The sequence below is a fragment of the Dipodomys ordii genome, unplaced genomic scaffold (assembly GCF_000151885.1).
Source record: "Dipodomys ordii isolate 6190 unplaced genomic scaffold, Dord_2.0 Scaffold227, whole genome shotgun sequence".
Lineage (NCBI taxonomy): Eukaryota > Metazoa > Chordata > Mammalia > Rodentia > Heteromyidae > Dipodomys > Dipodomys ordii.
The window spans coordinates 2148352-2160818 of NW_012267443.1; the positions used below are offsets into that span (position 1 = coordinate 2148352).

General features: G+C 34.4%; 1 protein-coding gene across 4 annotated transcripts in view; it reads left to right on the forward strand.

The window, feature by feature from the left end:
• Sgce (sarcoglycan, epsilon) overlaps window positions 1-12467 on the forward strand; it is a 74488-nt gene that overhangs the window by 8204 nt on the left and 53817 nt on the right. For 2 of the 4 annotated variants that reach the window (XM_013035870.1, XM_013035871.1), the window contains exon 2: window positions 6812-6919. The exons of the other annotated variants lie outside the window; for them this stretch is intronic. In XM_013035870.1, the coding sequence (XP_012891324.1) occupies window positions 6812-6919 (108 nt within the window). The remainder of the gene's footprint in view (window positions 1-6811; window positions 6920-12467) is intronic. 4 annotated transcript variants of the gene reach the window in all.

The following is a 12467-nucleotide window of genomic DNA, read 5'->3' on the forward strand; positions in this document are numbered from 1 at the left end:
TGCTATTCACAGGCTGAAAAAGGATCCAATTTTATAAGAAAACAATCTCCAATCTTAATCTGGTCAGGCTGAGTTGAAGGTGATAGTAAATAAATTATGATTGAGATGGACAACAGAAAGCGATACAATCTTAAAATCTAATAATCTCTTAAACGGGTTTAAGATATATTTTAAGTGCAAACAGTGTGAATCATGTTATGTAAAGTAAAGCATGGTGTGTGTATGCCTGTGAACAAATATGTGTTGCATATGCCTAGAATACTAACCACGGGCAGTGGTTTTGGTGTCATGACAATGCAGATGTGAGAGAGCACTTTCATAGTTTATACCTCCCAGATTATATTGTGGAAATTACAACTAGAATGCATGGTTTCTATGGTAAAGAAAGTTAATGATAGCTTAAACATCTAATAAGAGAATATTTCATTTTTAGCTCTTTTTTACAATTGGAAAGGTCATATAGGTATTATTTTATATTTTAGTTTGAACAGAAATGTTTCCTTTACCAACAGTTCTACTTCCTTAATTCAGTAGCTCATCTGAACACTGCTTTTTATTTTTTTTCCACTAGATTGCACTATTACGCTAGGTTTCAAAGAATACATACTGTTTTCTATTCTGCTTTTCACTAATTTTATTAACAGTAAAACGACCCCACATTTTGTGAGTATGCAATCACATTTTAATGATATAGGTGGTTGCCGCATATATTATATGTCCTTTTTATTAAAGATCCCACTGGTACTTCTTTTTTATTTCTGTGATAGACAGTTACGTTTCTGGGAGGAAAAAAATCTCAAACTTCTTCCCCAGCTATGTGAGCAAAGGACTGAAGACTAACTAGAGAAATAAGTTCCCATCCCTTCTCCATTAACTGTTCTGTTAAATAAATATGTCCTATATGGGACATATACTTTTTCATTCAGTTTTTTTATTATAATGTAGTGCAAAATTGAGTGTTGTGCACATTGCATTTTTATTACATTGGTGGCATTATTTCTTTTTCAGAATGAATACCTAAGAGTGTAAGAACAGTTAACAGAGTGGGAATATCAAAGTTCTAGTAGTAACTGGCTTTCTTCAAAAAGGTTGAATTGTAGCTCCTAACTAGTGTGTGTTGTCTCAGTGCAGGAAGATGTGGTCTTCTCAGTCCTTCTGCAGGCTGTGGATATGATCGAGTTTGGTATGGTTGGAACCTCGTGCTGCTACCAGGGAGCTTCCAATGTTTGTTTCATTTTGCCATAGAAATATTACCATTTTTCATGTGTAATGATTACAAAGAGTGACACGTAATGCCAGCTTCAAATTTTTATTTGAAGATTTATTCTTTTAAGTCATATTTAAAGAAATTCCAATTTTTCCTCAAATTAGTAATTCTTCAAATTGTTAAATATAATAGATCCATCCTTTAGGGATGTCACTATATCTTAAGCAGTTTTCTAGAAGTTTTCAAGATATTATCTCATTTAATGCCTCTCGGATGTAAATACTACTGTCTCCCTACAGATGAGAAAATCGAGGCAGAAGTGTATACTAACTTGCCCAAAGGATAAAAATTGGAATTTAAACTCAGACACTTTGCCTTCAGATAGTAATCTCTGCTTTCTCTACAATTTTACTTTACTTGGAAGTCTTATGCACCTTAACTCTATTTTGCTAGAAAAATTGTAAAGTCCTCAGAATTTTTATTGTATTGAATAAACTTATATTCTTCCCTGCTAGACTTTCCTGTTTTAACTCTTTGGAAGCTGTTTCTTCTTACATTCTTGAAGTCTTCTTGTTACTTCTTTTTGAAATACATTTTTCATGGTATCTGTCAGTAGTTGTAGTCGACAGTACTCAGGAAAGTTTTATTTCCCCATAGATTTTACTAATGTTTTACCGTTTTTTTCTCTGTGAATTGTCTTGTGTTTTGTTTTTGCATGCATTTGGTTAATTTCTACTGCACTGCAGTAGGATGCTGTGTTGGTTGCTTTTTCTAAGTCAGCTGTTGGACAGTATATTTTTACCACAGACTGAAATAGATGAAGATGACACTCTAATAATAATAGTAATAATAATAATAGTAATAATAATAATATAATAATGGTATCTCAAATTACAAAAAAAATACATGGTTTACAAGTTGCATTTTTTATTTAACTATTTACCAGTAGAGATAGAGAAGATGATATAGTCAGCCACAAAATGGCTTCAGAATCCACCTCTGCTACTAACTAAACACATTGTCCATGGCATGGTATATAATTTCCTAAGACTTCTTTTACTCATTGCAAAATGGAACTAACAATATCTACTTCAGATGGTTAATAAAAGGATGAAATTTGTTAATACGTATAAAACCAATAATATGCAACACTTAGGACTCAAAACATGGTGACTAATGATAAGAAGTAATGGTCAATTACTTTTGTAACAATATGAATACATTGTTAACATGAGAATTTTTTTTAAATAAGGAAAGTTGCATAAAGGAAGGGAAGGAAAGAATCTAGAAGGCATGGAACAATCCAGCCATTTGTAGGGGATGACAGAAAATGGAAGAGAATTTGGGAAATGCTAACTGCGCAGCCAACTTCTAAAAACAAAGTCAGTTGTTGGTTTCTCTTAAAGTAGAATATAAACAGAAATAAATGAAGGCAGTGGACAGAGAAAGATGTGACAGTCTGGTTCTCAGGTGAGTGTGTTAATCAGATTAAATTCCATTCGGCATACCCTGCTGTTTACTTGGACAGTGATGTCTGAGCAAGTTATTTATTATTTCTATCCCTTGACATTCTGATTAGCTCATCAGCAATCAGTCACTATTCATAGCTCTTCAATTGCTTTTATTAAAAAGCACCCTTCTCCTCCCCCGGTCTGCAAATTATTCAGGTTTATGAAAGAGTAATATCTCTTCCAAGAGTGCTTGCCCCAAGCCACATGAAATGTAGTCATGCTGCCACAAGACTTGAAATGAATCACAGAAGCTTAAGACAAATTTTAGCTATGGTATGGTTTCTAGGGAACTTGAGGCCATGCCAGCCACCTCAGCATTCTTTTGTAAGCTTTGCTTATTTTGGAGAGGAAGCATTGAAAAGTTGGTTAAATTGTGTACTGTGATACCCCAGTAAATCATGTGAATGTTTTCTTAGTAAGACCAGTGTAAATGCAGGACACATGGTGGTTTGTTTATTTGTTTTTGCTTTTGCATTTATGAATTAGAGCAAAACTCACTCAGGTATAAATGCAGCATGCATAATTACAAACTGGTGAATTCAGTAAGGTTCTTTCTCTTCCTTTTAAGATTCTGAAGATGCTCCATTTTCTTTGGATTTAATCCAAGAACCAGGTCAGGTTGACATTTCCTTATGCATAAGGTGTAATCTGATAAGATATACACAGGACAAATATTTTAAAAATTGAGTCATATTCTTTCACTGTAAGGAAATTTGTTCTTATAGGAAAAAGTGCATTAGTCCTTCCCTAATTGAAAAAAAGACAACTACTATTTTTTCTTAGTAACGTCTATTTGTCACTGTACCAATTACAATAATTTCTATACAGAAAGTTAGTGAAGAATATCCATGATCCTAGGCACAATTAAAAACAAATAATTATTTTCATATTATTGAAATTTTTCTCACACAGTATAAGATTTGAATGGTTAAGTTGACACATTATCCATTACACTGTGCCGTGCCTTTAGTAACATTGCCTGGTGAGTAGAGCCATAAAAACTTACCCTTTTATTTAGATTTATTGGATTTCAGTCTTCCTGTGGGCAGTCAGGCTTTATATGAATCAATGTGAACTTCAAAAAAAATGAATGTGCTTGAAGCAAGTTATTTATTATTACTTGAGATGTTTTAAAACTATTTTACCCTGCCTTATTTTCTAAAAAAATATTGAGACATCTGTCAGATGTGTGTTTTAAATCCTGCACAAGCCAACTAGACTGTCCTTATACAGAACTAGGATAGTACAACAATGATGTATTCAACCTTTATGATGATTTTCTATCGAGTCCACAGAACTGGAGAGCCCAGGATGGATGTCTGCTTGCCTGCAGGACTTCCTTCTTTTAACTTTAGGATTAGGCTTCTATAATCATCGATTATGTCAATAGATTTGTTTGGTCTTGTAAGGATTGAATTAGACAATAGCATAAAAGCACCTTGCTCAGGATGTGATGATATGAAACTATTAAATCTAAATGTAACTTGTGTGATCCCTGTAAATCTTGATTTTTGGAAAATTGTCAGGAAGAATTTGGCCACTCCCTCCTGGCTCTCCTAGGTTGGGCTTTCCTGCTGTCTGGTAGCAATTTGCTCATCGTCACATGTTGGCTGTTTGTGCAGAGCAGTTGAAGGTGGGAGGATAGGAATGTCAGTCCTAAGGTCAGCCTTACCTTTGCTACATGTAAGTGAACCAGAAAAATATTTGGTGGCTTTGTGTTGTGTAGATATTTTAGAATTCATAGTTGTGAGTGAGAATCACCTGATGAAATTGTGTAACTCACCTATCTAGACTCCATGAATATGTGTCAACATTTATCATCTACCTTTGGAGGGTACATGTGAAAATGTGTCATTATGAAGTACACAGGTGATTTTTATATCACCAACTTGTTACTTTTGGATTCCAAAACTCAAGAGAAGCCTAGAAGATAACATTTCTGATCTTGTGTTAGCTGAAAGTACTAGCAAATGGCTACTCCAATTTTTCATTAGATTTCAGTCATTGAATACTTTCAGCTATTAAATGAGTCAACCATTTATTAATCAACTTATTCATATGATTGGTCATTTAATAGATAAAGCTACTATACTTAAGGTTACACAGTTTAAAAACTGAGTATCAATTAAACAGGTCTTTTGTTGGGGTGCTAGGACCATTGATTTCTACATCTCATTATCAGTGAAATAAATCACCTGATGCTTTGTTTGTGTTTGTTTTTAATAACCTGGGATTTGATTTTTTTCACTTTAGAAGAGAACTTGACATTTCTCATTTAGTATAAGTTCATAGTTCTACTGAAAATTCAATTTGAAAATAAATCTGATTTATTAAAGTAGGCAGCGCTTTTAACATTAACTTTGCTGTGTTCCACTAAATAATGTTTCCACCTTCACTTGTCTCTACTTTCTAATACATGAAACCTTTTTTGTCGTGTTTATGTTTGGTATGACCCATTTTCTTTTTGCGGGGAGTGGTGTTCCATTAGTTAGGCTCCTTTTCTTTATCTTTTATCTTTTTCTCTCTATACACAGCTTTTCTAGAATTTATGTACAAAAATCTAAGTTTTCCTATGATGTACAAACTCTTATTTCTGCCTTGCTCCTCCTCAGTCTATCATTTGATCCCTGTGCTCCGAGTATTAGCATCCACATAGTGACTTTTTATAATTTGCTTCTGTCAGCACTTCATTGAAACTCCATATTCAACAAGCTACCAGTACCTTTTTTTCCTTCCCAAATCCAGCACGTTTTTCCCCCAAGCTCCCTTCACCTTTTATCATTTTGCAGTAAGTGAAGAGGTTGATTTCATTCTCTTTGCCATCTCTCTTCCACTGGCATTTGTGACTATAGAGTCGGTGGTCCTCTTCTCTGACCACCTCTTGCTTCTTTGCTGAATAATTTTTGGCTTTTTCTGTGCAAGTACGTTTATTAATGCATTTCTGCATTTACTTGTCCCTTCTGCTGTTTATGCACTCTTTATTACTACATTTTAGGTCTAGAAATTAGAACAAATCTATGAGATAAGACCTAGGAGATTTTGAGGCTATACTGAGCCAGGAGAAATTTAACTGGGACAGTTGGAGGGATGAAGAATAGGATGGAAAGCCAATGTTGTAAGAAAAATGTTACACAGAAATATGCAATCTGAAAGGTAAGGAAAGAAACTCAGAGAGTAAGAAGTATGATTAACAGTTTGGATAAAGAGGAGCAGATGAATGGATCTGCAAGATAAATGTGTATATGCTTGAGATTACTTTGTACATGAAGGGCACAACTGTACTAGCTGGGTACGTAGTGTCTCTAGGGAATTGCACTGAGAGTTCAGCTTTTGAAGTCATTTCTTTGGCACAACAATTTCAATGAGGGCTCTGTTGTATTCTCTTTTGAAGCATAGCTCTATTCCCATCTTCTTAGATGGTTTCACCTGGATGCCTAGCTAGTGTCCTAAATTTAACATAACCCTAATTAAATTCATATCTTTCTCTTGAAGCTGACCCCTCTTCTGGGATAATATATTGTATTTTGTTTGTTCTATGTCAAAAATTCAAAGCCATCTTTGATTCTCCTTTAACCTGTCAGTGTATATTGTGAAAAAAGTATTGTCAGTGTATTTCCTTGATGCTTTGTAACTGGTGCCACCTTTTTTCCTCTTTAGTCCCCACAAATTTTCTGCTTCTCTACACAAATGGCCCAATGTAGTATTTCTGAAACCTAGTCGTTGCTTCTAGTGTAATGCTTCCAAAGTCAACTGTGAATTTACTTAACGTAACATTCTTAGCTAGAGACTTCTCCTCCTTCTTGTCTTCCTCCAAGATCTGTTCTTGTTGCACTTAGACAATTCACCACTGTGTGTATTCACAGTATTTGGTAATATGAATCTCTGTACCTAAATTACTAGTTCTTCTAGATTGTAAGCTCCTTGGGGCCAGGAACAATGTCTTGTCTATGTGACATGCAACAAACATTTGTTGACTAGAATTAAACAGTTTGGCTGGAAGTGATCTGATCCCAGTTAATAGTACATGATCTATGATAGTCATTTGAATTTGACATTAATTTTATTTTTTGTGCATTTGTTTTATTCTAAAAAGCATTTTTCTTAAGCTGTGCTGAAGGCATAAATGGAACAGTTAACTGGAAGACCAAACAGGCCAACAGTTTTATTATCAGCAGAAAAATGGCTGCTGGGAAGAAAGATGGTGAGTTTAGGTTGTATATGTAAATCCCCTTTGGGGAGTCAAATGTCTGCTTCAAATACTCCGTTCATTCTTTAGGCATGTGTTGTGTATGTGTGTGTGTTTAATAAATCTGAAAAACAAAATTTTGGTTTTCTAATCTTCTAAAACTTATGATCCTGTGTTTTAAATCTATTATTTTCTTTTGATACTGTTTTGTACTTTTTTAAAAACTAAAAATCATTCCTGATTTAACCAATGTTGCCCCTTATCCAATTACCTACTTACCACTTATCAAAATTGTCCCATATGGCCATTACAGTTTATGTACAGTATTAAAAACATTAAGAAGTGCAACTAACAATATTGTAAAGTAGAATTTATGTAAACTTAGAAGAAAAATCATACAATATTTTATGTGATTTGAGATGACTTTTTTTGATTGATGTTTTGCTAGTAAGAAATTACTTGAAAAATGACTTGATACTGACTTTCTAAAATTTTATTTCCTATCTATAATTTGCCCTTGACCCTTGAAATAATTCATTTTATTAAGGTAAGAAAGCCTTACTTTATAATCAATTATTAGTTATTTTCAAAATGTCAGTTATCATTATGAACTATTTCTTGATTAGTCAGTTTCATTCTTCCTCCTTTCCCCCTAAAATTTTGGCTACATGTGGTCATGAATATCAGCCAAATAGTATCCTGGTTTCATTAACAGTGGGGCAACCAAAGTGTCTTTCAAAAGTAATAATGTTAAAATAATTTTATAAGAAGAACATTAATGAAAAAATGGCCTTACTCTCTGATAAAATCTACTGAGTACTTGTAGGAGTGATTCCTGGCTTACTTAATTTTCTCCATACATCCCTTAAGTTGAGGTCACTAACTTTTTATAGCTGGTACCAAATTACCCTTCAGCTGAAATCTTTTACCTCCAGATCAGTATTACAGTGCAACAAAGTTTCCCAGTATATCTCCTTCCCTGATGTCTTGAAACAAACTCAATCATTGTTAATATCTTCAGTAAGAAATAGTTTCATAACAGCAGTTTCCCATGAAAAGATCACAAACATTTGTTTTAAAATCCCTAGATGAACTTGTCCCAAAACCTAAACCTATAGCCTCATAGTTCTCTACACTTTGCTTAGATATTTCCAGTGGATTCTCCTTAGTCCCTTCAAAGGAATCACATCTATTTCATTTTTTGACTGGTGGTTTGATCAAGCTAAAAGCCTTCAGCAACCTTGGCACATCCATTCTTACTGTTTTGCTATAGTTCGCTTTTCAAGTTATGGGACTCACGTGTTCTTCAGTATTATGATCTGCATACTTATACTCTGTCATCTCCACAGAAATTGACCTTACAGAGAGAGTCCTCAGAAACTTCCTCCCAGCTTTACACATTTTACACTAAATTCTTACCCTTTGAAAAATGTATAAATCTTGTCTTTACCTTTATACTTGGAACTGTTTTCCCCTATGAAAATACTCCTCCTGTTCCTGTTCATTTTGTTAAGAGTATTGTCATAATTAGCTGAATTGTCCTCATTTGGTGCTATTCTTAGTGGTCATCCTTTAGAATCTCTGAGTCCCCATCTCTTCCTATGTCCCCAAATTTATGGTTTTCACACTGATTTTTTTCCTTGAGATCTGAGAAATGATTGCATTTCTTAGAGTAGAGATGAACAATCGTCCTCAAATCAATTGGAATAACCAGTTTAAATTGTCATGCTTTAAAACAAATTTCCTGTTTCTCTTCATTTGGTCTTTTAAATTCTTCACTTTTCCTGGTCTCTTCATCCTATATAAATTCCACATTTATATTTCTGAATTATCAAGATGACTTGTACAGAAGGCACTAAGCTTACCAATTATGTAAAGAAAATTGTCTGATAGCTTTAAAAATGGTAACAAGCACTAGTGTCTTTGTATTGCAAGGCTATATAGCACATGATAGCTCAGGCATCAAATGTTCTTTGCTCTGTTCTTGACTATGAATTTCAGTCATCATTTTGTAGCAATTTCAAGGGAACATTAGAGATTACAAGAACATTTATATAGTAAAAGAAATTTAGCAGTTATATTTTTAACGTAATTTTTCTTTTACAATAATATTCTCAGTCTCAACTAAAAGAGTAAGATAGTATCTCTTCTGTAAATAAGATTCTGAAGAGTTTGATAGCTTTGGACCAACATTTTGACATCATTCTACTTTGACATACATTCAGTGTTATAAAAATCATTAGGGGCTGGGAAGGTGGCTCAGTGATAGAGCGCTTGCCTTGCATGCATGAGGCCCTGGGTTCAATTCCTCAGCACCACATAAGCAAAAAAGAAAAAAGCTGGAAGTGGCGCTGTGGCTCAAGTGGTAGAGTGCTAGCCTTGAGCTGAAGAGCTGAGGGACAGCGCCCAGGCCCAGAGTTCAGGCCCCACGACCGGAACCCCCCCAAAAAAATCATTAATAGCACTCTATGAATTTCCTGCTTTTTTCTGGGATAGAAAGTTTCTGGGAAGAAATTTTCAATTTGCCCTTGAAATAAGTACGTGTGTATTCACATACAGAGAGTTCATTTAAATATCTTTGAATTCTCCTTTCCTAAACATCTTTATATTCTCCTTTCTTACTTGGAAAAACCCTCTTTCTAAAATTGCTCAGCCTTAGATTAATCAACTTTCATTAGTTTAAAAATTTTTTTTAGAAACTAAAGCAAAGTCAATGATTGTGTTAAATATTTTAAATAATGTTCAATATAAATGTTAAACCTTAACTGAATATTTGTGAGGATAAAGTAGCATGTAGTTTAGATAGGTTGATCTGCCTCTTTGAAGGAGCTTCTTCTTGGCTTACTGACAATCAAAGGAATGTGTTAGGAACATAGGAATATCTAACTTGATAATTTCTTCCCACCCCCTACCCACTATTCCCTGAGTTAGAGAGAACAGAACATGTCCCCAGGGTTGAAAGTACTTCTTTGCTTCTGAAGGGTGATGAAGTCAGGAGAAGGATCACAGAGTTCTAGGACTTCAGTGGACTATGTACAAGTAAAACTGCCTGTGTGGGCCGAAATGTTTCTTTTAAACTTCAGATGTACTTATTCCTGTAGACATGTTTCTTTGCAATTGTGATTGCCAGTTCACATGCTTTTTAGGTATACTGTGTATAGTTAAACAGTGCAAAGTTATACTATGATAACTATATGCAGTAATACAATTGGATTATCTGCTGAAATTCTAGCTTTTCATGTAAAAAAAGGAGAGATAATTGAAAAAGAGTTATGTAACATGAGATTACTGTACTGGTATGCAATAGTGGAATGTATAACCATCAAATATACTTTCTTTTATTTTCAAATCAATGAATGACTTGACTAACTGGTTCAAGAACTGGTTTTTGCTAGGCTTGAGGTATTGCTTAGGACTGAATTGGGTTGAATTGTCAACTTCAATAAAATGGAGGAATGAATTCTCTGGAGAGAAAACACATGCCAAGTCTGTCTGGTAGTGATGATTAGGAATTCTAGGTTGATCAAGAGACTTGGACCTTTTCTGGGTAGGAAGTAATAATCTTTTTTTTGGGGGGGGGTCCGGTCGTGGGGCCTGAACTCTGGGCCTGGGCGCTGTCCCTCAGCTCTTCAGCTCAAGGCTAGCGCTCTACCACTTGAGCCACAGCGTCACTTCTAGCTTTTTTCTTTTTGCTTATGTGGTGCTGAGGAATCGAACCCATGGCCTCGAGCATGCAAGGCAAGCGCTGTATCACTGAGCCACCTTCCCAACCCGGAAGTAATAATCTTATCTGCATATTTGCATGTCCAGTCAGGATGACCTCAGAAACGCTTTTCAACTTTTCAGCATTCAGTGAGACCAGTGTTTTATTGATCATTTATTGAATGGTATACAACTTTTTTTCCGTTGACATTTATGAAAGGAAGAGAAAAGTACATTCAATAATAGAAAAGATATTCAATTCCTGTTTAAAAAAATTAAGTGTCTTTGGTTGGGGAAAAATAATGAAGAAGCTCTTCTTTTTTTTTTTTTGAGGAAAAAAGATCCAAACAATAGTTCTCCTATAAAGAGATAGAAATAACCATATCTCTTAGAGATAAAAAACCAATCTGATGCTGTCCTTGGGCTCCAATGCACAGCCTTGGCATGGACTGTCTGTGACTAAAACAAAAACAATAGCTGCCCACCTCCAAATGGATGGCCTGGCAGTACTTTGATGTTGTGTAAACCCAAAGGTGAAGGGCGGACTGCTGAGAAAAGCTGTTGATTTAAAGCCAATATTTATAAAATTTGGTTGATAAAACTCAAAATAAAAATAGGTTGCATGTCTGGCTGGATATGAAGATATCTTAACATATTTCTACATAATCATCTGTTGTAGTAATTTAATTTTAATTTGATAGTATGTTCAAAAAATAAGGAAGGAAGGAAGGAAACCATAAGTATATAAGGCTCTGCAAACCCAAAATTATTTCTCTTGAGGCAGAGACAGCAAAAGGGATTCATCTCTTGTAATCAGTTTGTATGAACTTGACACTGTTTCTCGGAGTGCTTATGTATTTCTGGGCGCTGAGTCTCAGAAAGAGATTTTTTAAGACAGTAAAATAAAGACACAAATTCTTATTTTTCCTGTCAGTACTTCAAAGGTTTAATTATAAGAATGATCATGCTTATTTTCTTAGGCCAGAAAAATATTTTAAAAGCTATGCTAGATAGATGACTGTTTAATACTCTTTATAATCGAAGCACAATTAAAAATGTCTTCATTCATTTCCAAATTTTGTCCAGGTAATTCTTGCCTTTAAAGCAATGCTTATGGACAGTTGGGATATTTAAATTAAGTAATTTTGTCTTACAGCACCTTTGTGATGTTTCCTAATTGATCCTTTAATGTCTTAAGACTCTTAACTATGGGAAGCAAATTGATAAAAGTGACATGCTTTCAGAAATAGACTAATATTTCCTTAGAAAATTACTGGTGGTAGTGTGTTACAATACTCTTAAACTGATTTAATTAGTGCTAAGTGTAATATATTGTTTAGTCCATACATTTCTTTGTTTAAGTAAGGCAGCCTATTTTCCACATATCCATGTAATAAATTATTTTATGCAACACATCACGTCCATTTTATTTTGACAACTCATTTTTATATAACATGCAAGTTGAATTAATACTTTTAATTGTACACATATTTATTTCTGAATGTATTTAATACACAGAGTCTGTACAGCTCTTGCTTCAAGTAATAGCTTTATCCAAGTTGCAGTTAAATCATATATTCAAAAGTATACTACCTCAACCAAGAATCAGAAAATACACCACAAATTCTTTTTGGTCTGCCAAAATAGATGCAGCAAAGGCAGACTGTTTTGTGCATCTAGCAGAGCACTGTGTGTGTCAAAACAGCACGTATTTGCTCTTAACATGCAATCTCACCTCATTTAGTAGTCTGGTTTCTAAACCTACAGCCGATTAATAACAGCAAATTAGAGGAGATAGAGAAAGTGCTATAGGAAACTACTGATAGCAATGAGAAATGACAGCTGACAACTTGTCTACAGA